General features: G+C 37.6%; 3 protein-coding genes across 3 annotated transcripts; all 3 read right to left on the bottom strand.

The window, feature by feature from the left end:
• Positions 1 to 326: 326 nt before the first annotated feature.
• On the bottom strand, positions 327 to 8,103 carry fbxl22 (F-box and leucine-rich repeat protein 22). Its single transcript, XM_032578449.1, is given in 4 exon segments — positions 327 to 1,066; positions 1,068 to 1,112; positions 1,114 to 1,171; positions 7,386 to 8,103. Coding segments are annotated over 4 exon segments (687 nt in total). The 5' UTR covers positions 7,724 to 8,103; the 3' UTR covers positions 327 to 820.
• A 2,494-nt stretch (positions 8,104 to 10,597) lies between these two features.
• On the bottom strand, positions 10,598 to 18,388 carry usp3 (ubiquitin specific peptidase 3). Its single transcript, XM_032547568.1, has 15 exons — positions 17,934 to 18,388; positions 17,606 to 17,666; positions 16,543 to 16,680; positions 16,294 to 16,377; positions 16,017 to 16,098; positions 15,852 to 15,931; positions 15,221 to 15,334; positions 14,847 to 14,960; positions 14,583 to 14,732; positions 13,913 to 14,019; positions 13,657 to 13,737; positions 13,445 to 13,563; positions 13,225 to 13,338; positions 12,188 to 12,255; positions 10,598 to 11,697 (listed from the first exon to the last, which is right to left on the bottom strand). Exons 1-15 carry the CDS (start codon positions 18,022 to 18,024, stop codon positions 11,277 to 11,279), a joined length of 1,824 nt encoding a protein of 607 aa, XP_032403459.1. The 5' UTR covers positions 18,025 to 18,388; the 3' UTR covers positions 10,598 to 11,276.
• A 1,421-nt stretch (positions 18,389 to 19,809) lies between these two features.
• Positions 19,810 to 23,452, bottom strand: LOC116709169 (BPTI/Kunitz domain-containing protein). The gene is made up of 6 exons (XM_032547556.1): positions 23,335 to 23,452; positions 22,157 to 22,348; positions 21,525 to 21,701; positions 21,390 to 21,434; positions 21,172 to 21,251; positions 19,810 to 20,627 (listed from the first exon to the last, which is right to left on the bottom strand). The coding sequence occupies exons 1-6, from the start codon at positions 23,399 to 23,401 to the stop codon at positions 20,487 to 20,489; spliced, it is 702 nt and encodes a 233-aa protein (XP_032403447.1). The 5' UTR covers positions 23,402 to 23,452; the 3' UTR covers positions 19,810 to 20,486.
• Positions 23,453 to 24,551: the final 1,099 nt, after the last annotated feature.

Raw genomic sequence — 24,551 nt, 5'->3', positions numbered from 1 at the left:
TGGTAAGTATTTATGCAATTTTATGAGTCAATGTTTCCAGTAAGCATATTTTCCCAACACATATATAAAGGTCATATCGGAGAAGTCACACCCTGCATGTATGCATCTTTATAGAGAGAATTTGTATAGAAACCTTGTCTATTAAAGGCTTTCAAAAATTATGAATACTTGGGCAGTTTTGGATTTGCTGTGTTGATAATAAACTGTCAGCAGATAATAAATTTACCTTTGAACATATATTAGATTGGAAGACGAATGTTCCAGGAATCCTCCAGGAAATCACTAGTACCAAGAAATATATTGCCAAGAAATTGTCTGACTCATACTTCCTCATAAAATGGCAAACTTTAATTTAACATTTTTTGTACATAAAAAAACAAAGATAATACAATCTGTGTGTTACTGAAACAGAAAGGCATTGAGAGTTTTTTTAATCATTTGTGTAGGAACAAAATAAACCTTCTCTTTTATGTTTTTTGTCTTAGCAGCCACCCAGGTCCTTATTGTCTTCATACACATGTAGAGATGGTATAATTTACAAAAGCAAACTACAAACCAGTTGCTCAATCATCAAAGTGAAATAATTACAGTATTAAAGTGTGAGTTTAAGAATCAGAGTTAAGGCCACATTGAGATAAGACTTTGAAGAAACTGCATTGGTATTAATAGGAAACAAAATCTATAAAAGGGGGAATATAAAATGTACAAAATGTTATTACAATTTAATCTCAAAATAATAATTTATCAAAAGGAGCATAATCATCACTGTCAAATCCTCATTTAAAAGTGTCAGAAGTGTTTTATCCATTAGGAGCTATCTTCACGAGTACTGGAGGAATTTCTGCAGTGATTTGCTAAGTGGCTCCTTCTCTTCAGGTTTGTTATCAGGAATCATATCAGCGCTCCTCTCCGCGGTCAGCTGGATGACCGGTCTCATCTCCTTACAGCTCTGCAGCCCCGCCTTAGTGATGTTCCTGCAGAAATCCACTCTTACTTCCTCCAGGTTGTCCCCGTGCTCTGCTACACCTTGCAGGCTTCGGTCTGTGATGCGCACGCAGTTTTCTAGTCGTAAGGCTGCGCAGTTTCTTGCACCTCTGCAGTACAGAGACCACTGTCCTGGTCGGTGATGTGCGCGCAGCCGGACAACGTCAGGGTGAGAAGGTTAGGACACCTGCAGCACAGACAGCAGTCACAGTCTGTTTTTGTACACTTGTTGAGAGTGATGAGTCACTTCCATACCACACAAAAAGGAGGGATTAATATCTCTGGATTAAGTCAAGTCTTAAGCAAATAACAATGTCAGGTTTGTTTGCTTTTTCCTGATGAATATTGCTAAGGTCAAAATTTGTCTCAGGAAACATAGGTAGATGTAAATGGAGAAGAAACATGACCTGTGTAATGCTAGACAAGGTGAATCCTACACCAATCTATCCTCTGAGTATGCTCTGTTCCACTCTTTGTGTTTCCACTTTCCAAGAGTATTTGATTAATACTCAACAAAACAGTCGCAGGATGTTTAGTGTGAGACAAAGAGCAGCTTCTCTGCTCTACCTACAAAAAAGCACTCTGAGCAAATAAAAAACCGAGTATCGGTGGAGTGCAGCCCATTTGCAGGCCATCTCCACAGAGGATGCAGGCAGACACTTGGACCAGGGGTGTCATTCATGTTCGCTGATGCAGATTATATAAAGACTTACATAATGTTACTGCTTTCCCTACATGTGAGCCAAACATATTCCAACACCACGAGAGCGCTGTCCCAGTAACCTTTGAACATGCAGAAGTTCAGTCATGTGCCTGGTCGTGCCATTAGAAGACCGTTCTCACTTTATTAGGTGTCGGTACTGACAGTAAAACATGACGAGGATGTGAAAGTAGGTCTGATAGTAGCGCTTTGAGTTTCGTTTGTCGTCTTATGACAACAAACGAAACAAAGATCATAAACAAACTGGGTATTTATAACAGGAGGAGTTATAAAGAAATTATCAAGAATTGTGACATTACTCACTCTTTTATGATACTCACTGTTTATGCGGATTAGTTTATCCTACCACACATTTCTGTTTGCAACATTTTAATTTTCTCACACAGATATACCTCTTGAACTTTTTGACAAATTTTATTGTATTGATTTTGGAGAGCTGTGTGTGGGTGTGTGTTGGTGTGTGCAGGTGTGGGCATGCGTGTGTGTGTGTGTGTGTAAGGGGTGGGGGTGAAGGAAAGGGTGAGGGGAGGGTAATAATTGAAATTTAAAAATACAAGGAAAAACCTTGCGTTTCAAAATTTTCTTAAAAAATGTCTGGTTGTCTTTTCTACCCTTGGGGAGTCAGAAACAAACCAGACAGGTAAAGAATAAAGTTGTGAACAAGTTAAAAGCAGGGTTGGTTTGTTAAAACAATATCCCAGATTGAAACATCTCACAGAGTACTGTTGAATCCATCATCTAAACATGGACAGAACACAGTAAAGCTATATAACCATGCAATATGGCCATTCACATAAACACCCAGGCCAGGCCAGGATGACATTAGTCAGAGAAGTAGCTGAGGGGTCTAAGGTTACTCTGGAGGAGCTGCAGAGATCAAATGCTCAGACGGGTGAATATATGGACAGGACAACATTAGTAGCTTGCAAGATTTCGACACAATATGAGAAAGAAGACATTCTGTCCAAACAAGACCAAAGTTTTTGAACTACATAAAAACACAGTATGAGTGGCGGAGCACCACATCAAGAAGAACGGACAAAAAATATTTCTCTGGATATGTGTGAACCACTTTCCTTTTACTTCAGCATATGTTTCACTTTGTGTTATTATATCATCTAAAAATTTAATAGAGTACATAAACGTGGCAGCAATTTGACATAATTTAAAAAGTAGAATCGCTATGGATACGTTTGCAAGACCTATTTCATGAAATGATATTTAACTATAGGTACATCAATAAGTGTTTCCTTTCTCAACCTTCTTGTTTCTTCACTGCATGTTTGTGAGTAGATACTGATTTCAGTGATTACATGATAGATGCATTATTAATTAAATAACTTGTGAGAAGTAACTGAATTCAACCAAGCAATTATCCATCCATCCATCCATCCATCCATCCATCCATCCATCTTCTTCCGCTTATCCGAGGTCGGGTCGCGGGGGTAGCAGCTTCAGAAGGGAGGCCCAGACTTCCCTCTCCCCAGCCACTTCTTCTAGCTCCTCCGGGGGAATCCCGAGGCGTTCCCAGGCCAGCCGAGAGACATAGTCCCTCCAGCGTGTCCTGGGTCTTCCCCGGGGCCTCCTCCCGGTGGGACGTGCCCGGAACACCTCACCAGGGAGGCGTCCAGGAGGCATCCTGACCAGATGCCCGAGCCACCTCAACTGGCTCCTCTCGATGTGAAGGAGCAGCGGCTCTACTCTGAGTCCCTCCCGGATGACTGAGCTTCTCACCCTATCTCTAAGGGAGAGCCCAGCCACCCTACGGAGAAAACCCATTTCGGCCGCTTGTATCCGCGATCTCGTTCTTTCGGTCATGACCCAAAGCTCATGACCATAGATGAGGGTGGGAACGTAGATCGACCGGTAAATCGAGAGCTTCGCTTTTTGGCTCAGCTCTCTCTTCACCACGACGGACCGGTACAGCGCCCGCTTGACAGCAGACGCTGCGCCAATCCGCCTGTCGATCTCCCGCTCCCTTCTTCCCCCATTCGTGAACAAGATCCCGAGATACTTAAACTCCTCCACTTGGGGCAGGACACCCCCCCTGACCCGGAGAAGGCACTCTACCCTTTTCCGGCTCAAGACCATGGCCTCGGATTTGGAGGCACTGATCCCCATCCCGGCCGCTTCACACTCGGCTGCGAACCGCTCCAGCGAGAGCTGCAGATCACGATCTGATGAAGCCAAAAGGACCACATCGTCTGCGAAAAGCAGAGATGAGATCCTAAGGCCACCAAATCGGATCCCCTCAACACCTTGGCTGCGCCTAGAAATTCTGTCCATGAAAGTGATGAACAGAATCGGTGACAAAGGGCAGCCCTGGCGGAGTCCAACTCTCACCGGAAACGAGCCCGACTTACTGCCGGCAATGCGGACCAGACTCTGACACCGGTCATACAGGGACCTGACAGCCCGTATCAAAGGGCCCGGTACCCCATACTCCCGGAGAACCCCCCACAGGGCTCCCCGAGGGACACGGTCGAACGCCTTCTCCAAGTCCACAAAACACATGTAGACTGGTTGGGCGAACTCCCATGCACCCTCCAGGACCCTGCCGAGGGTGTAGAGCTGGTCCAGTGTTCCACGACCAGGACGAAATTACAGGACAAGCAATTACATTACACTAAAGACAAACAAGCAAAATAGGATTTGGTGGAATAACAATTTAACTTAAATTATTTAAGGGTTAGACACCATTCTGTGTAAATATAATTTTCTTGTTTTCTGATGTCAGATTCTACTTTCAGTTTTCTCTTTTAAAAGAAAATAATGATAGGTGAATGCTGTGTTGTTGTTTACCTAAAGTTTTATTAACCAATTGGCATCAAAAGAATTTTATTTTGATCTAAAAGCTTAGGGAATTCATAACCCTTTCTTCTCAATTGTTAGCTTCAGTATTCCAATAGCATCAGCAACATTTCCAAGGTTTGGTTTAGACATGATGTGTTCCTAATTAAAACAAAACAGCTTAGCGAGCTGTCTGGTCTGCGTTGAACACCAACAGAATGCCAACATGTAATCACGTCTCCAATGAACCGTTTGGTTTACTTAAGCCTGTTTTCCCTGGTCAAATAATTCCATCAGCCTGTTTGGAAAACTAAGATGAACATTTTTGCTTCATCATCATCAGTCTTTTGAATTAAAAGCTTCTTTTCTAGCAGGGTTTGGGAAATTTGTAGCCTTTCAGATCCAGGTGAAGTATATGAGAAGCTAAACCTTTGTCTATGTTGGCAGCAGAAAGTATAATTAAAATAGAAGCACAGGACATGCTTCTTTTAATTTTGTAACTGTAAGCATCAATTTAGCCAAATGGTGCAGATCAAAGCTTGGAAAAATCCAACTAACAACTGCAAAGGTCGAGGCAGATCTTCGAGTACCACCCACTGTGAAACCTACCCAGCGTGGTACACCAAGCATGTTTCCTTATGTTGTGTAATTAATACTACGACTTCAGAATAATGAGAAATGAGTTATTGATAAATCATTTTTCGATACTCATCCGTTCAGAAGGAGCATTAGATTTTAAAACAACAATATAAAGAATCCTGTAGACACGCTGGCCTTTATTGGTTTTCCCAGGAAGATAAAGATAGACACAAATGTGGCGTCAGAGTTGAGGAGGCAGGCAGAGACAGACGCACATGTTCACTTCTCAAACAGCAACAAAGAGCCAATTGTAGGCTCCACCTGCCTGCATAAATCTCAAGTTTGCAGCTGACTGGGAGTGTCTGTGGCCAAATAACGCTTTTATCACTCCCACAGCTCTTCTGTGCCCCCTCCCACTTTGTCACGTGCGCTCCGTTTCCTCTCCCTTTTCAGACAGTTTAGGAGAGTTTATCAGCATGCAGAGAGTATAGGCCTGAAAGGCACCAAAATACAAGCCCCCCGACAAAGGAGGTGGTTCCAGTTTTGAGTCATCTCACAGCTCTCGTGTCGTGCTTCTCAAATTTCACAATGCAGGACGTGCAGCCTCCTCTCTCCCTTCTGTCCTGGCCTGCCACAGCGGCTCAGCTCCCCTTACATCAGCAGTTATTACTGGCTGCCTTGAAGAAATTATCCAGAGACCTCATTACGCCTCTGTGGGTTGATTCCTGGCCTCTGTGGGGCCAGCCACACACACAAGGCCAGGAGCCAAAAGAGCTAAGTTTCAATGACCTATCACATACAAATTTTACGTCACTCAGTAAATATAATTATACATGTGCCAACAGTTGTGTTTGGCAATAGAATTAGTCTCATATCCAGCAGATGTTATTTTGTTTTTACAGGCAACTTTGAATACGGCATCTGTTTCTAATGATTTTGTTCCTTGGTGCCTTCAGCTAAACATGAGGGTTTGACTAAAACCAGTGCTCACAGTTTTGAACTCTAGAGACCTTAAAACATTCCTGACACTGTTATCAACATGACCACCGCTTTGTTTACATCCAAAACCAAGAAAAGAGGCACAGTTTTAGAAGGCTGCTGCCCAGGCCAACAGGTGGCACTCTATCTCTAGCACTTTCCAAAAAGTTTAAATTTATAGTTATGTTGATCAAGACCGAGTCCATTTCTAATTGGGGTTCTGGGCTCTCTTTAAGTTAGGATCAGAAATTTGGTCGTCAGGGTAGAGCTGCTGCTTCTCCACACCAAGAGGAGCCAGCTGAGGCGGCTCCACTTAGTTGAGAACTCAGCTTTCAGAAACCCCTCCACCAATCAGAATGCGCTTGTCTTGCAGCAGGTCCTCTGACTCCTGGTTAAATATCACATTTTTAAAATCTCTTTCCTCACATTCAAGAACAACCAGAGCACTCTGTTGCTCTCTTGTTGCTGATATTTGCATCACATCCACTTTTCAAATCCTGTCTCCCACTAAAAGTGAATTCCGTGTCTGGTTGTACTCTTCTCCAACCTAAAAAGTTTTTACCATTATTGTTTGCTTTTATGGCTTTCATTGTAATGTGGCCGTGTTTTTAAAAAAGGTGTATGAAAAAGGTACTAAGTAGTGTGAAAAAATACATTTAAATTAACCTGTTAGTGAGTGGCACAAAGTTTTTGTACTTAAATGACAAATTTGAACTGAGCACAGCTCTCCTTGCATTAATAAATTGTGTTCTATGGGAATAAATAAAAAAATCTAATCATAGAAATTTTAGGTAAGGTAAGGTAATTTTATTTACTAACTTGTAAGTTTGATTCCTGTTCCGGGTTGAGTGTCTAAAGTAACAGGTAAATGTTCCTGTTCTGGAAGTAGCTTCTCTGGATTGTAAGTTTGTTCTAATTTTAAGACAAACATTACCATTTTATGCAAAGAGTGAAGTTTATTATCAAAGATAAACATCATTTAAATTTATTTAGGATACAAATGAACTTACAAATCTATAAATTGTATTTATACATGGGGAAAAAGTTGTTCTTTTAAGAAGAACGTTAAACATAATTTATTGCCACAGCTAGAACCATTTCACCTACTGCTGCATTTAAATGCCCACGCTGCACATCACTGCACAACCAAATACAGAAGATTTGCAACCTAAATCCTTGGATGATCTCTGACAAATAACTTTTTATCCACGTTTACAGGATCCCCAAATGAAATTGTGCTTTACGTCTCACATAATCTTTGATTGTTCATTTTTGTTTCATAACTTATTGTGATTCTTTACTAAGCAAAGATCAAATGCACATAGAAACTCACATATGGCACACATGGGCCAGGAAAGTGCTGACCAGGCTGTCATGTTTGCTGCAGATGTCCTTCTGGAACGAGCTCTTCAACCAGTCCTCAATGTTGCACACCAGCTGGACTCTGCTGGAGTACCAGCATATAGTTAAGTAACGCAATGATGATCCCAGCACATAGTTGTCCCATCTAAGCTGACAAGGGGAACTGAAGTGGAGCAGGTTCCATAGGCAGGGGTCAAGGTAGACTTCACGCAGCTGACAACAGGTGAGGGACAAACTTCTCCGGCTGTCCTTGTCCAGGAAAGAGAAAAGGTGGAGGAGACACTCGCGGTTGAGCTGAGTAAGATGCATGGTTAAAAAGTCCCGCTACGTGTAGAGAGGCCTCGTCTCTGGGGCAGAGACAGACCTGCTGGTAGGCAGCAACAATGAACTCACAGCCAGTATTGTGTGGCCTAGATACATGATGCCCCCTCAGGCGCACGCTGAAGGGCCTGCACATATAAGGTGGTGAGGAGACGGCTATTTTGGGAAGACAACTGCGATACGTTCAAAGATGGAAGTGTTTGAGCCGTGCGCTCCCTTCCCATCTGTCATGGCTCTCAACAGGCAGCAAGCCCTGGACGGGGCCAGATGTTTACACTGTCCTGGCCTACTTCATGCAAACATCAGAGTTACACACCCGCAACAACACATGTAAAAAGTACAACTCCAACACTTATTGTGACTGTATCTATTCACAAATTACTCAGTTAATTTAAAAAAATGTTGACAATGAGCTGAATTAAAACCTTTATTGTGTGAGGAATCTTTGTTGTATCATCACTTTTAAAGCAAACTAAACATTGTGTGTTTCATGCCATAAAGCTTTATATATATATATATATATATATATATATATATATATATATATATATATATTAAACACAAAATAACAAATGTTTCAAGAAAATCACCAATGCTGCTGTTATTAGCATGCTTATTTTCTGTAAAATAAATGTAGCCCAAGTACTTTATGTTTATCAGATAAGTGATGGCTAACAGAAATGCTTTGTCGTACCTAGCAATATATAAACCCATATATAATATAATAATATAAACCTACAGTTATCCGTATATATATGATTATATATATATATATATATATATATATATATATATATATATATATATATATATCCTGATGTAGTTATGGGACATAAAAATTATCTAAATTAATTTTTCAAGTAACAAAGATCAAACAACAACTAAATCTTCAACTTCTTGATGAAATGACCCTTATTGAACTCTTTTTTCCAAGAGTTACTGCAGAGGTTATACAACATCATAATTACAGGAGTAAACAGCAGCAGCAGCAGTACTGGATGGTTTACACAAACTCTTCTGAGACTGTCGCATTCTAGATAATCACAAAGACAAATAACTTCCCAGCTCCAAGCTGGACTGTTGGACATGTGAGTTAGAGACACAAGCACACGCTAGTGCTATGTAGGACTTGCCTAAGGCAGCCTGGTAATCTGTGACTCAGTGTGTTTGCTCAACTGGAGAGCAGAGAATGTTCTGATGCCAGAATACTATTAGTCCACATGTATGTCATCACTCTACTTTCCAAGTAAGTCCAGTTAAACTTGTTATCAGCCGGCTGTTGGAGGGGAAAAAAAAACCCTCAACAATAGGAAATGACATTTTTTGGAGTTTGATCACATTATGTACCGTGACATAATGTTCCTAACAAGACTTCTGATGCAAACAGAACAACATATTGCAAGCAAATTATTAGTACACAAAATGTAAGGTGCACATGGAAGAGTAGAAAAAGCCCACTTGTTTCCTTGGTGGAAGGGAGGGATGGAGAAGCGACCTCGCAGCCACCTGTGTGAAGGCAACTAAGAGCAGCTGTTCCTGTGCATACTGAAGTACTTGTTCCTGCCACAGCGAGAGGGTTTACTGGTTGGCACGTGTGCAGAGGGGAACTCTGTGTGTATGTGTGTGCCTGGGCGTGGGTGGAGATCTTTGCTGAGGGCTAAAGACAAGCCGCATATAAAGCCCTGCAAAAAAATATATGCTCAGTATACTATAGAGTCCTCACTCTACCATAACATGGGCTGTTTAGCATCAGAAAATGTAATAAGAGCATTGGGACATTTGTAAAGGAGACAAATAAAGAATTCACAAAGAATGGAAAGATCATTCAAGTTTTGAATGGTATAAATTTGAATTTGAAACCAATAATTGCATGTTTTACTACTTAAAACAAAAAATTCATATGCCTATGACAGTAGTTAGTGGTAGGATACAGAATATATGTCTAATTAGAATACAATTAAAGTTTTAATTTATTTCAGTCATTGGATTCAAAAAGTGAAACTCAATTCTCACATGTAAATGACTTTTGTTCATTTTGATGATTATGGCTGATAACTAATTATAATGCAAAATTCTGTTTCTCACTTAGTTAGAATATTACATGAGGTCAACAAAAAATAATCATGAAAACAATGGCTGACAGGTGTCCATCAGTCACTTTCACCTGAATGATAAGTCAAATATAAACCATTGTTAAATAAGCTTACTGTTCACAGAACTGGATCTTCTTCATAAAATCAAGGAAATTATGGAGGAGCCTGACCATTCTCTTCATGAGTCCGGTTTGGGAAAACAGTGTCTTCAGTCAGAGGCTTCTTCAAATTAGCTGTAACATAGACAGCTACAGGAGAGTTTTCCTGCAAACAGTCATCACTATCTACAATAACTCTTTGAATAATTCCAATTAATGAGTTACAACATTTAATTTCCCTTTGGGATAATTAAAGTATTTCTGAATTTGAATCAAAGCATATTATTGGGAAGTTTAGTGGAAGGAAAAAGTGTAGCAGGAGAAGATACACAGGCAACAGTGAAAACAGCAGCCTTGAGAAGAAAATCGATATCTGCAATAGTGAGCCTTTTTCTATTTGTCTTTTATAATCTAATTATCAGAGAACATTAAGTTGAGAGTTTTAATAATCACCAAAAGTAGTAAATAGAATATATATCACTGTGTGTAATAAAGCTATACACATTTTACTTTTTTGAGTTACTGAAATAAATTAAATTTTTAATAATTTTCCAATTAAGATGTTCATAAAATGTATTTGAATATCTGTCTTTAACAGATATATAATAGCCTGACAGACTGATGAGAACAGAAATAGAGTTCAGATCTAAGGAAAAACACCACAACATATCGTATGAATGAAAGAGTTTTCATTGCATTCAGTCATGGCAGCAATAACTGATACATACCCAACTGTGAATTTCATTAGGTCCCGTGACTGATCATTTAGGGAAACATAAACGTTAAATGATAATCCACCACCAACACAGAAAACGAAATGATCACATCTTTTTTATGTTTGGTGGTAAAGAAGAAATACAAATTAAAAGCCCAAATAAACACTGAAATTCAAAGACATTGCAGTATAAACACTAAATATCCACTAAAAACTGGAAAAGAGCTACACATTTTAAAATGTTGAAAAATAAAAAGAAATTGAAATTTAAAGAAAATAACAGAACAGTAATATATTCACAATGACTCTGTGGTGATACAGTCTCCACCTACTGACCTTTGGACCACCTGAGGTTTCCCAAGGCTCCAGCTTTCCTTCATTATTATAAACAATAACCTTTGGAATCTATTACATACACAAATGTCTGACAAAATTACAAAAAAAAAAGAAGCAAAAGACAACTAAAAATGCAAAAAAAAAGCAGCAAGTCAAACATGATTATTTCAAACAACTCAAGAAACACATACAATGAATAGGAAAATAAACTACAATAATAATAAATCAAGCACTGTGACACATCTGAGGTGAAACCAAAATGAAGGAAAGCTAATGTGAGGCAGTGAATTGTGACTGAATCACGGTGCAGCAGTTTGGAGAGCTTCCTCTGAGGTATCTCTGTCTGCTGCAGCCTCCTGCAACGCCATCTTCGCCTCTTTTAATGGAGCCATATTTATGCTCGCATCTTCTTCAGCTTTCTCATCCAGGATGTTTGCTTGTGTGGTGTCCGTCAAACACGTCTGTGCGTCTGCCGCAACCTCGTCCTGAGAAACTATTTCTGTCGAAAAGCAGTCCGTGGCTGCCATGTCCACGCTGGGCTGAGTTGTGGCAGTGCTGTCAGTGTCTAAAGACTCTTGAACAGTCCTCTCAACGTAAAAGAGGATGTAGGCCTTGGCTTTCTTCACTGTGTCCTCATTGGTCAGAGTCACTGTGCTGTCATTGAAGTGGTACCAGTGGCCCTCGTGGCTGCCATATGCTGTATAATGCCCTGATCCAACCCTGTGAACACACACACACACAATCACGTTTTACCTTCTGAATTTTTACAGATTCATCTATTGCTGGAGGAGCACACAGGAACACAGTCAACCTGAATGTACAGTAGTGGCACAACACTGCCACTTAGTGGCCATATCTGGCATAGCAACAATTATCTGAATGTACTTTCAAGGACTCTCTCTAATGCCTTTCTGTTTTAAACTGCAGCTGTCTATAAAACTTGTTGCTCTGTAATTCAGTGATTGAAATCTTTGATTAAATGAGGCTTTCATTCACTTTTAAAGACCAGCTGAAAAGCCCTACGACCTGTCAAGCTTATTAGGCTGCTGCAACATGAATCTCCTACAAATGCTTTTGAAATAAGTACATTAAGTAGACATAAGCCCAGAAACAATGAATGTCATTATTCTTTTTTTCATAGTTATCTTAAACAAAATGACTTGCGTAAACCATGGCAGTAAAGCCTGAATGATGCAAGACCTTGACTCACCCAGATCCATGGTGCACCACGACAGCAGCAAGGTCATACAAACAACTCCCTGGTAACGTGTTCTCTGGCTGCAGAGGGAAAAGAAAGATTTCAATCATGTAAATGTCTTTTTTTTTCGAGAGCAACATGTTTGGAAAATCACATTTTAAGAGTTGCTTTTACACTTCAAGTTTGTTGTGCACAAGATCACATTACACGAAAAGATTTGCACCAGAATGCTGTTGCCGAACAACTAATGAAATAATTTATAGTTTACAATCTAAACTATAATAAGCATATTTGGTTTTTAAAACTTGAGACAAAGACTAAGGGATTTTGCAAATTTAAATACAGGATGGAATGTATGCAATTATAGGCTTAAATTTGTAACAGGTAGGGTGAGCCAACTGTTTCTGTGATGTAGGGGGAGCTGAAAAGGAAGAGACTTCCATGTGCTTTTCCTCATGAATTAAGCTGTTAAGAGCTGAAACACCAAATTTTCTCACAAATCTAACTTTTTACTTAACGACTATACAGTATTCACTCATCTACCATCAAAAACAAAACTTGAGTGAGATCCAAGATTCAGTTCTTCTGGGAAGGCTTTCCATATTGTTTAAGAAGTGTGTTTCATGGACATTTTTTAACTTTCTTCCAACAGTGAATTTGTGAGGTCAGACATTGATGTTGGATGAGAAAGTCTTGCTCATAGTGTTTGCTAGAATTAGAACCAAGAGTTGCTGTTTTATCAAGCTGAGGTAAGGAATCTTAAATTCTTCTATACCAAGCTCGCTCATGCATGAGCGTCTGTTGTGTACTGGTGCACAGTCATAGGAAGGGGATATTCTCAGACTGTTCCTACAAAGTTGGGAGCATGAAATTGTTCCTAAATGACTCTGTATGTTGCAGCAACAAATGTTTCTTTCCACTAGACCTAAGGGGCTAGGCTAGATTGTATTTTTTTTTTATTTCTTAGTAAAAAATAAACACTTTCCAGATATTAAAATGATATAAAACAACTTGAAATAATAATGGCTATTAAGATGTTTCCAGCTCACCTCAAGTAAGAAGCCCCTCATGTCCAGGCCCTTCAGCGGAAACTCCACGTAAGTGTCCACCTTGTTTCTCAGAAAAGCAGTCCAGTGGAACCGTTTGAGGTGCAGGCACAAGACCTACATTTCCAAACCAAAACAAAACTTTTTATGCCTCTTAAGCCTCAAAGAACAAGCATAAAATAAATAAAACAGTCATTAAGTCATAAATATGTCTCCCTCACACCTTTGGCAGCTTCTGAATCCAGAACTTCTTGGTTGATTTCTGTCGTTTTTTACACTTGTGGCAATAATATAGTTCTGTTTCATCAAGTTCTTCCAGGTCAGTGAAGCTACGCAAGCAGTCTACAACACATTAAACAAATACAAACCTGTTTTAAAGATAACATAAAAAAGAATGGCCAACAAATTGGTTATCTTCAACAGTATTAGACTTACCACGTAAAGTGCATATAGGTCCTGGCTCCTGGTCCTTACTTCTCTTTTGTCTAAACTGACTAGGAATGTCCAAAGAAAGGTCTGAAGCAACAAGAATGGTGAAGAAAAAAATACTTAGTTGGATGGATAAAAGTTTTATTATGCCTTCATCAACTCCATAGGAAGAAACAAAAACATAGACAATAGTGTTATTTGCTCTTTAACCAAAAAAAAAAAGTGAAAGAAATTTTGAGGCAGAAAAAAAGCTCGACTTTACCAAGAAATGGATCAAACTTTCGAGATTCTGTTCCACATATCAGGCAGTTAACTTCGTTTTGAAGTATACCACCAAAAATAGACGTGACAACACTGGAAGTCCCATTTCTGCACAGAATCAGACAGGAAGACATTGATATTAGCTAATAAAAAGGGATACTGTTGTATTTGGGAAGAAATAAAGCAATCCAGATTTTACAAATGAGTCTTTTTGACATATTAAGAAGTATATTACAAGCAACAATTATGACCCAAAGAATTATCTAAATAGCTATAAAATTGATTAATCATAAAAAAAAAAAAATAATCAAAGTAATTAAAAAAAACATTCAAGACCATTTAATGGGTGCTAAAAACATGACAGTGTGAAAGCTGCAGCTTTGCAGTTAGAAATTTTACTGCACATGAGACACTTTTCAGCACCATGATATGTCAACGTTTAAATAGTAAAGTCCTTTTTGATGAGATGCCAACGAAAATGCTTGTATAATAATTATAACTATATTTTTATATGTTTGCAGAAGATATATATGCATTTCTATTTTCAATAAACATAATTAGGTCACATTGTACTTTTTTTATACCACAGTTTTTGTTCATGATCACTGTAATACCTTAAGAATCTCATATTTTCAGCACCACAAACATAAACAAAGAAAAAAAAAACTCACATGCAGCATTTACTGTCTGTGGTGGAGAGTCTGACTCCGTCCTGAGGCAAGACAGGGTAAGATGCCCCATTGCGGCTGTACTGGAGCTCCCTGTGGAGGTGGTCCAACAGGTAGCGCATGAATTCATGAGCATCCTGCTGCTGATAGCCCCTGTACAAACACACGCAGTCTTCTATTACAGCTGTGTATAAACACTCATTGCAAAAGAGGTGAGAAGAAAACAAATTAAGTAGCAACATTTTTTTTTTCTTTGTGTGTTTTTACCTGAAACTGGGCATGATTTTCCATATGGCATAAAATAAGGAGTCTGGACTAAAGGCGGTCTGGCTTCCTTGCCAAAGGGAACAAAGAGTTTTCCTGAACTCCTCCACCAAGGAACTGTTTAACAGAAAACAACTGTTTCACAACGCTGCATAATCTTGAACAACACAATGGATAAACACTTCTTTTTAAAGCTTACTTCAGATAATCTGACATATTCCACCATAGTACTGTGAGATTTATTTTTATACTCCTCAAAATACCTCATGATTGTTTTTACATGACTGGCAACAAATAATTTGACTACAATATCATACTTTGAAATGAATGGGAGATTTATGCCCATGAATTCTCCTTCCTGCAGAAGAGGACCTTACACACTGTTGTTCCCTTGGCTGCGGGTGTGGTACATCCTCCTTCCTGCCGTCTTACCGCTGCGCAGGGCAACAGCAGGCAGCTCCTTGAAATAAGAGCTGAACTGCTCGATGTTGCTATCAAAGGAAGAACATGTTGTCAAAACAGAAACTGATGTGAAATGTGGAAGCAGGCAACATCCAGAAAATATGCCAGGAATCTCAAGTTTCAACTTTACTCTGCAGTCACATAGTAAGATGCAATAGAATCAGAGCTGGAGAATTTTATTAATCTCACTAATTCTCTATTAAATTGAAGGGGAATGCTAAGGAATATAAACAGGAGTTTACTAAAAAAAAACATTCAAATATTAAACAGATTCAAAAGTTAAAAAACAATTAATAGCTTTTTTATTTAACATGTTTTGATACTATCAGATAATCCTGTTGCATGAGGCAAAGGACGTATCAGTGGAGAAACCTGGCCTCAAATTGCTTCTTGTTTCTAGGCAGCCTCTGTAATATCCTTCAATGTGCAACAGACTGTATTAATAAAGGCTGACTGGTCATGGGGCCCTGACTCCACTAAGGAAGAACTGCTGATTTGTGCTGTAAATCCAGGGGGCTACCCACATCCCTCAGAGCAAAGTCTTACCTGAGTGACTGCAGGATGGCGTTCATGAAGCACGTGTTGCCCAAGTTTCGAAGACCAGTGGCACCCACAGCCACCCCGTCCTGAAAGAAGTGAAGCTGAGGATTAAATCTGTCAAATCTTATGGAAAGCCATTCTAGATTATTCTTAAAGTGGAATAATACTTACATTGTCTTTTAACAGCTTTCCATCTGCAGCTGAGTTTTCTAGAAGTTTCCTCTTCCTCTGTCTGTCTCCCAAAAGCAATGAACTGCAAAAGATGAGGTTTTGGTTTTAATTTTCAATATATATGAGAAATTGTGTTAAAGTAAAATACCATTAAAATTTCACATAATCTGTGAGACAAATTGTTTTAGCCAAATATTTTAGGAACTGCAGGAGATATCAGAATAAATAATCAATCAAATGCATTTTAAGGCTCTATTAAGTGAATATTTTTACTTACTTTTCTAAACTCTGGAGATGCTCTCTCACCTTCTGTGTATGCCCAAGTTTGGTGTCATTGACAACAAAGTCATCACATCTGTAACTACATATAAATAAACAGTTACAACACACATTTAAAATCAACGGGAATTTCTAATAAATCTCTGCAGTGTCACATATTAAAGCTTTAGTGAATTCATAAAAAAGGAAGGTCAACTGAGTTTTAAAGAAATGTAGCAAAACTGCATTTGTTCTTGGGAAAACTCACCAAAATACACTGAAGTTGCTGCAGTCCATGCAGACAGAATGATAGGTTTTATCTTTCTCCTGTTTTTCCCCCTTCCTTTGACAAATGCTGGGGCCTTGGTTCTCTTCAAAGTGTTTCTTCGCATGCCCATTGACATATCTATATAGAAATTGGTAATTAAATAATGTAAAAACATCAATAATTACCAGAAAATTATATAAAGAATAAAAATAGAATCAGGAATTCTGATTTTCCTCATATCTTCACTTTTACAACACAGGATTATTCTGTTTAATTATGCAATCAGACTATGCAAACTGAGGACTATGCTCTCTATCCAAAACGCATCATTTTTAATTGAAGTTTAATAATTCAACTAGGTGTAATCATGGAATACATGTCTCAGGTTTTCCTGTTCTACACTTCATTGTAAATAAGTTGAGTGGGACAGGTTTCCAAATTTTGTATAAATCACGGCACCAATGGATAAAGAATGTAAACACATTGCATCCAGGCTGCATCTTAACAATGTTGAAAAAAATAAAAGTTATGTATTATCCAGTAGACAAAGCAAAGCAGAAAAGTCCAGACCTATGTAATTGTGAATAAATAATGCAATGGTTAAACGTGTGCAAGGTTGACAAGATTTTTTTATACTAGTTTTTTATAGTAATACTATATATTATTGGAACACATTACAAGCATTGGTTAATGTCAAATATAGGCCTAATTTAAACAGTTTTTAACAAGTTAGCTTCAAGTCCATAATAACATATATTCAAGACCTACCTGGTTTAAAAAAACTCACTTACCTGATAAGCTTATATCTACCTTAACTTGAACAAGTTACAGATAATTATGTCAAACTGTCCTTCCATTGTAGACAGGCCTTCCTTGATTATACATTTTGACCTATGTCCTGTAATCTATGTTTGCTTTATCATTGTTTCCTCTTTTATGTAGGAGAGAATTGTTTCAATTGTAAAGAGCTTAATAAAAAACGCATTATTAGTAGTATCACAAGAGAAAACTAAATGTTAGTTTAGTTGTGGTTTCTTGTTAATAGCAAAAATCAGCTACTTACCGCCCACAGTGAACCATCAGACAGGTAAGGCAAATCCATGGACTTTTATTCGACCTGCAAACTAAACATAAAACATGACAACATAATGGAGCAAAATGGTGCGTTCGACTGAACCATGTTTTACTATTGCTATAACAACTGAATTGTGATTTGCCCTTGTGGCTGTTTACAAGTAGCTAGAGTGGCTAGCAAACTGACACAGATACGATTGCACGAGAAGTAAGAGTTGGGGATAAGGTTAAAAAATATATATATACCCCAGACTGCTCCAACTTAACTATCTTCATATTAGTTTTATAAACGGAACTGAGACAAATGCCGCTCTTACCATTACAGCACCAGGAGGACGGTGTACCGTTAGGGAACCTGGGGGAGTCGGTGGCACAGCTTACGTTAGAGCTGAGATGAGGGCACTCCATCAGCTTCACAACTCTATGGACAGAACAACACCAGCAGTACCAGGACAAGGACTCTACAAAAAAAAAAAAAAAAACCCTCAACAATACCAATGGTATCCGGCCAGCTAACAATAGTTAGCCAATTAACCTAAAGCAGCTAGCGAGTACACGTTTTCCTGTCTTCGCTAACGCCAACGCGTTAGGTAACTAAAACAGCTTGCACTTTTCTGACTAAGAGTTCAAATAAAATCAACCCTCGGTAGTTTCCACCCACACATATTGTAAGGTAAAACAGTAACGATATCTTTGGTGTTTACGCAGTAGGTAACTGCTGGCCACAAACAAATGGATATAACTCAAGGAAGTGACGTACATTCCACCGGCTCTCGCTGGTTTTCGTCACAAAGATGAAAAGCCTCAGAGATGAACGCTTTAGCGCTTCCGTCCTTGTGCATAAAAGATAGAAATGGCTGTGTAGGCAGTCTCATCGTATGTGAGGTAGCGCTATTTCTTTTTAATGTATGATTTCTTACCTTTGCAAGTTCTATATTTAAATTAAATTGAGCTAGTTTCGTAAAAACTTCCTTTCCGACAATATATGCCGCCCCGTTGTGACATATAATCGACCCATCTTTATAATGTTTTTAAAAATCAAATTTTTTTAACTTATGTTCTTATCTGTCGAAACACTCCTCAAAGTTACACTAGGTAGTAGCGGTCAGAAGGGCTAATAGCACAATAAAGTCTTGCTTTTGTCAGACTACCCCAGAGCAGCTGCTACAATCCAGCAGCTTGTCATCATCAGAATGTGAATGTGTGCATGAATGGGAATAACTGATTTCATTGTAATGCGTTTTTAAGGGTTCTGAAAAGCAGTAAATAAATATGTCATTTAATGTCACAAGTAACTTATATGAAACTGTGTTGTTGTGTTTTTTTTGTTTTTACATATTTGTTAAAATTGCCACTACCACAGCGGAGAGAGATAACATGAAAAAAAAATCAACCCCCTCTGGCTCCCTCCAGTGGTCTGCAGAAATACAGCGCTCCTGGGTCAGAAACAACCAATCAGAGCCAAACTCAAAAGCTGACATATCACGGGGTTTGTGGAAGGAAGCCGGAAAGGTTTGACCCAAATAATAGAGTTAAAAAGACAAATATCCCTGACACTGACCAAATGTGTGGTAAACTTCTGAATTCAAAGAAAGTGGCACAAAACATTTCCTAAAAATGTTCTCGCTAAGTTTTTCTGACATTTAACAAATAGAAATAATTTTGGTAATTCTATCGAACCTAAAACTATAGACGTTTAGTCTGATTTAAGTTCAGACAATGAGAAAAAATTATGTATGTCTTTTTATTCATTATATTTGGTTTCAATTCTGACTGTTTAAGGCCATATGGCTCCAACAGCCTAAAAGCTGGTGGGTAAAAACCGGATGTTAAACTGACTCATTAAAATGTCTGTTATATTCTACAGCTGTAACACAACTTCAACCCCAATGAAGTATTTTGTCTTAAAAAGCTGTTTTATTCCTGAATGTGCTCCCCCTGAAATCAACATAAGTTTTGACAATGTTCATAATAAACTAGATTAAGTGATGGAAAACTGTCTAAGCAAGTGCTCAATTTTAGAATGAATAATTCAGAACATTACATCCAAAAAGATTCACAATACCATTTACCTTCCTTCTGGTCATAATGTCATGGCTAGTAAGTGCGTTGCAGAACTTTGTTGCTTTGTATTTTAATAGTCACAAAAGAAGATTTTCAACAATAATGCTGAAGAAAGCTGATAAAAACACAAACATAAAAATTACATTTATTGAAGATTAAAACTTTACCTTATTGAATCCCACTACAATGTAAAAAGTATATAAAGCACCCAGAAAATATCCAGAATGGATTTTGGTAAATAAAAGGGAATATTGATTTGAACAAAATAATAATGACATTTGTCAAGGTATAGACTTCAAAATGGAGAGCTAAACTGGGTTCTCATCCAGACATTTTGGTGGAACATACAGCACATTCTGCAAAATCACAATACATTTTTATATCCAAACACCTGCAAACATATGAGTAAAATGTAGTATTTTAGAGAATGTTGTCCTTATCTATAGGGTTGCTTTTATTTCTATGTTTCACAGTTGTTAACTGTAAAAGGGCTTTATTTTATCTTAAAAAGATGAGGTTTTCAAAGAACATGATTTTTTGAATATGTAGCTGATTTCTTATTATTTACATTGTGATTTTAAACTTACAAATATTTTTAATTTGATTACATTTTAAATCTCTAGATTCAAAAGTTGAAAACATTCGTTAAATCTATGAAAAGTAAAAAAATAAAATAATAATCTCTTAGCATGTAACCTAAATTAAACAGTTCTAATTTTTAAAAAAACTCTGCTTCTTTTTAATGGAATGTAGAGTGTAGTTCTCAGAGACAGAAAAATTATGCATTTGACTTTAGGACACAAAACTTAGTTCTTAATGGCAACCAGGTGAAAAAAAGGTGTTTTTTTTTTAGAGAAGAGGAGCATTCCTATGTCATTTCTATCCCACTCCCTTGAAGAGGTGTGTCGGTCTTTGCCTCCTTGACTTTCTTCTTTTGGTGTTTTTTCCTACAGAAGTGCAATAAATGATGAAATACATGCAAAAAAAATGTGACTTTTTCAACTTTTTTTATAACACAAACATTAATATATTTTGTAAGAATTTTCTAAATTAGTAACAGAAGCACATCATTGTGAAAAGGAAGGAAAATGACATATGATGTTTTATTTATTATATTTATATATGTAAATGTGAAAAATAGCATGGTATGCATATCTAGCCCCTTTTGAATAAGCGTTCTGAATCAATCCTTTCTGCAGAGATGAATATTTTTACCCAGTCCTCTATGCGAAATAGCTCAAGCTCAGTCAAAATTAGACAGTGTCCATGCACAAGAATTTTTAATTATTGCTGCAGATTCTCAGATTTAGGCCATCCGTCTTCTATGGCTGATAGAAAACCACACCTCACTTTTCAGATTTGATTTTGAAAAAAAAAAAAAATTGAAAATAGGTATTATTTTACTTTCAATTCTCAAGTATGCCATACTTTTTGTCAGTCCATCAGAAAAAGTACCAGAATATGAAAGAGGAGAACAAAAAGCAGACTTACTTTGACTTCACCACAAGGAGAATCCACAGTTAACAAGACAGCAAAAATGACAATGGAAAGCAGAACCGCAAAGATGATGGCTGTTGGAAAAGGCAGCTGTTAAACTGATGTGTAAAATGTGAATTATTGAAAATAACTTGGCAATCAATAAGAATTTCAATAAAGGCAAACAAGCATTTATTCAGTCACTGAAAACATTTGTCCCCGTCTCCACTTACTAATAGGAGTGTCCGGTTCATCCTCCTCAGGCTCATCCCCTTCATCTAAGAACCAGAAGGATCAACATTAGCATGTTGTTAAAAATTAAAGAAAAAAACCCACAAATAAATAACTTGAGATAGTTATTAGCTCACCATGAATGCCAACACAAGTCCTATTGCAGCTCTGGAAGTCAAAGAATCTGTTTCCATTTCCAAAGCATCCACTCCAAAGGAACTTTTTGCATTTGTCATGAATGGAGTCGTAGTAGTATCTGACGCGGAAACTATTACACCCTCCAGCCGCATATTTAAAGTGACAAGCTGCAGTTTCTGTTAACAGAAGATACAGTTAATTTCAAGATAATCAGTCAATCTGTCTGTCTGTCTGTCCAATGTGTGTCTTTCTGTCTTAGATTTTCACCACTTGGTGGCGCATAAATGCTACAAATTGTATAGAACAGTGGCCTCCTGGCATTACATTTAAAAATCTCCCCAAATCTTTTCTGTTAACAGAAAAAAAAAATATGTTATCCTGTGTGGTATATTGTTGAAGGGCATTTCTTTTGTCTTTCCCATTTGAAAAGGCTTAGTTTTTTTGTCATGGTTCTTTAGGCCATTAAACTGTTATCAGTAAGTTCTTACTCCAAAGTCCACCAACGGCATGAAGGATAGTCAGCAGTTATATTTGCCATGATTCATATTTACAGCTGACAAGTGGTGAAAATAAAAGGAACTTTTTAATCAAGTAATTTTTATTTTGCTTATCAAAAAAAAAATCTTCTCACCATCCATTGGGTACAACTTCTCTGAATTGATTGAACAGTTTCTCATGCACTCTCTTTCACTTTTGAAACGGTTGGCGTTTCCTCCCTGGCCTTGGTAGAAGAAAGGCAAGCACTTGTCTTCTTCATGTTTGTAATACACAAAAAACGTGAAAGTTGTGCCTTCACCTGGATCATTGGGCAGATTGCAGAATTCTGTTGAATGGCAAAAAGATAAGTTTAAGGATAATTTTATTTTCAAAACAGTCCTTTTTTCCCCAGAATAATGCATGCTTAAACAGGACCTTTTTGTAAATCTATAACTAATGTTTAACTAGCATGATCATCAGAGTCCCACTCCCTGTTTTACAACAGCAATAAAAAGTAGTCATTTATTTTTCAGCCATGTTGCTCTTTATGGGCTTCACAGAAAAGAAGTGTGTTTCAAGCTGTTCTTTTTACAAAAGTAAGTTTAATTTGGGCAGTGTATCTATGTAATTGGCACTCTTACTTTAACAAAAATGAAAATCAATGCTTAAATTCTGGAAAATGGAGACAAATTGGGTTCTAATTCTAACCTGTATCTTTCAAGTGAAGATACAGGTTAGTTTCAGCTCAGCTTCGATTCAGGTGCAGAAGTAAGGTGATTCGTGTGGAAAGGTTTTGAATTACAGCGGTAGGAAACGTCTGGTCAGCTTAACACAAGCAGGAGAATATATATATATATATAACATTCTTAGCAAAATAAACAATCATAAAATACTATAATTTGAGCTTCAAGTCATAACATGAACATGACACAAAGGTCCAATGATAATGTAGTAATAGCTGTTTAAAGGGTAATGTTTAGTTTTTACCTGTAAAATCAACAAATTTTTGCTGAACTGACTTGTTTTGTCCTGTTAGTCCATGTCTACAGTTTCAGTCGTTCCATGTGTCAGGAAAAATAACACCCAAGTCACAAGGTGAAATCGTACCTCAGAGATTACAGTGTCGTTGAAATTAACTCATTCAACTCAAGCGAACAACATAAATCAGACTGAATTCAGAAACCAGTTCCATACTCTTGCAAAAGCTACATACGCCCATGTGCTGGTCTAGATTGTAGAAAGCTAGCTTCAACTCTACGACATGTATTCCTAATCATCTTAAATTAACTTTCATTTTAAGAAAAAAATTAAAAAGAAAAAATACAGCCATACCTTGTTTTTGTGAGTTGCTGGTGTGAAGTGCTGACAAAACAATTCCTAAAAACAGAAGTTTCTTCATTTTGCTGCTTATCTTTGTGCTGTCTTTCCTGGAGTGACTGAGGGATATAAACTACAATGGGAGTGGGTGCTCATTATTGACCTTTGGACATGTATTTCCCTAATGATAACTCTGTCAATCGAAACTGAAGTTAATGGGAACACTAGAGAGTTCCTCTCTGTAACAGTTGTACTGTCATAAAAAAAGTTTGTAGATTGTGATATTTGAGCGTAGACAGACATGCTAAGATCCATATTGCAATAAATGTGAACTGTGGCCTTGTTAGGTCAGTTCAAATATGATGTTTATGCATTTCTCAGGATGAACATGGAACAAAAAAAATCTACCCATCCTGAATTTTAGTACTTTTTGAATTTAGCAACTCACACAGAACTTTTGAATTGTCCTTAATTACTGCAAAGAAGGAAATAACATTGGTACCAATATTTTGTGGCTAAGTATTCAGAAAGCAAGTAAGTACCATTTACAAAATATAGTTATTAGTGTGAATGTCTACAGCATTGGTATTGACATCCTCTATAGCTTATGAAATATTCAGCTTTTTGTGATCATCTTGGCCCCGAATGAAACAACGCATCATTTCTGAAATATTCTGCTAAAAACATTGCACTTTTTCACAGCTAAGTACTTCCACGTACTTACAGCTAGAAACACCATTCAAACTTTAAAAGGTAGTCATATTCATTAACTACTTCTGTTTATTTCAGCTTTTTAATATCTTCTAGAGATTTAATAAAGTCCCTCTTTAAGTTTTTACTTGAGTAAGAAAAGATTAGAAGAAGCTTTTCTTTCCAAAACTCACATGTTGTGTACAAACACCAGTTAGATGTACTGTAGATTGTAGCAGTCAGACTCAGACAGAATAATCTCATTGTTTAAAAAAGTTCAAAATTACAGTGAAAGAAATTAATCAGTCAGCTCAGCACAAGTAGGAGAGGAGGGTAAATAATATTTCTAGCTTAGTATACACAGTTGTAAATACTATTTTTGGTAACTCCCCAGAACAGTTCTTGTTAGTACTTAAATAAAGAGTAGTGCAGGTCACCACAAAATGACATGAAATGGGTAAACTAGTTTATATAAAAAAAGAGTTGCATACCTGGCCTTACTGATTGACTGATGTGACATATTGAGAGAACAATTGCCAAAT

This window comes from Xiphophorus hellerii, chromosome 2, assembly GCF_003331165.1.
Source record: "Xiphophorus hellerii strain 12219 chromosome 2, Xiphophorus_hellerii-4.1, whole genome shotgun sequence".
Classification (NCBI taxonomy): Eukaryota; Metazoa; Chordata; class Actinopteri; order Cyprinodontiformes; family Poeciliidae; genus Xiphophorus; species Xiphophorus hellerii.
The sequence above is the reverse complement of the archived record's forward strand: the minus strand, read 5'-3'. Positions and strand labels throughout refer to the sequence as shown.